General features: G+C 27.3%; 1 protein-coding gene across 1 annotated transcript; it reads left to right on the top strand.

The window, feature by feature from the left end:
• Window positions 1-3: 3 nt before the first annotated feature.
• Window positions 4-294, top strand: TRIADDRAFT_34847 (uncharacterized protein; the record flags this gene model as incomplete). Its single annotated transcript, XM_002118808.1, has 1 exon — window positions 4-294. One exon carries the CDS (start codon window positions 4-6, stop codon window positions 292-294), a length of 291 nt encoding a protein of 96 aa, XP_002118844.1.
• Between the last annotated feature and the right edge of the window lie 359 nt (window positions 295-653).

The raw sequence follows: 653 nt of genomic DNA, 5'->3' as shown, positions 1-653 counted from the left end.
ACTATGCAAAATAATCAGTGTAATGTAATTCTTAGTGATATGGCTCCAAACACAAGTGGTACTAGAAGTTTAAATCATATCAACATTATGAATTTGGCTGAATCTGTATTTGATTTTTCACAACAATTTCTGTCTAAAAATGGACATATGATTATTAAACTATTTGAAGGCAATAAAAATAAAGAGTTTTATAATAAATTGAGGAAGCATTTTAAAAATGTTCATTTTTTTAAACCAGAAGCAAGTTATAAAGATTCATCTGAAATTTTTATTGTAGGACTGTTTAGGATTTGAAATTTTTTAGATGTTTATATTTATCTTATTCTAAATTAAGAATTGGAAAAAGTAAGTTCTATATGCGTGCTGTTACCAAAAAATTTTATAAAAAGCAAAAACTTTAACGTAATCTTAACATTTTTCTTAAAAGTCTTAACGTAATTGTAACATTTGATCAATATAATGATAATTGTAAAACAATTATTTAAGAGGTTTGTTATGACTAAATTTAATAAATTACATTCTGCAGTTGGAGCAGTATCTTATGGCATTAGTGCTGGAGCAAGTGGATTGTACTCAGCAGTAACTAGTACAGTATCTTATGGCATTAGTGCTGGAGCAAGTGGATTGTACTCAGCAGTAACTGCAGTATATTC

The sequence above is a fragment of the Trichoplax adhaerens genome, genomic scaffold, assembly GCF_000150275.1.
Source record: "Trichoplax adhaerens TRIADscaffold_1468 genomic scaffold, whole genome shotgun sequence".
Classification (NCBI taxonomy): Eukaryota; Metazoa; Placozoa; class Uniplacotomia; order Trichoplacea; family Trichoplacidae; genus Trichoplax; species Trichoplax adhaerens.
Note: the sequence above shows the minus strand (reverse complement) of the source record. Positions and strands in the feature narration are given on the sequence as shown.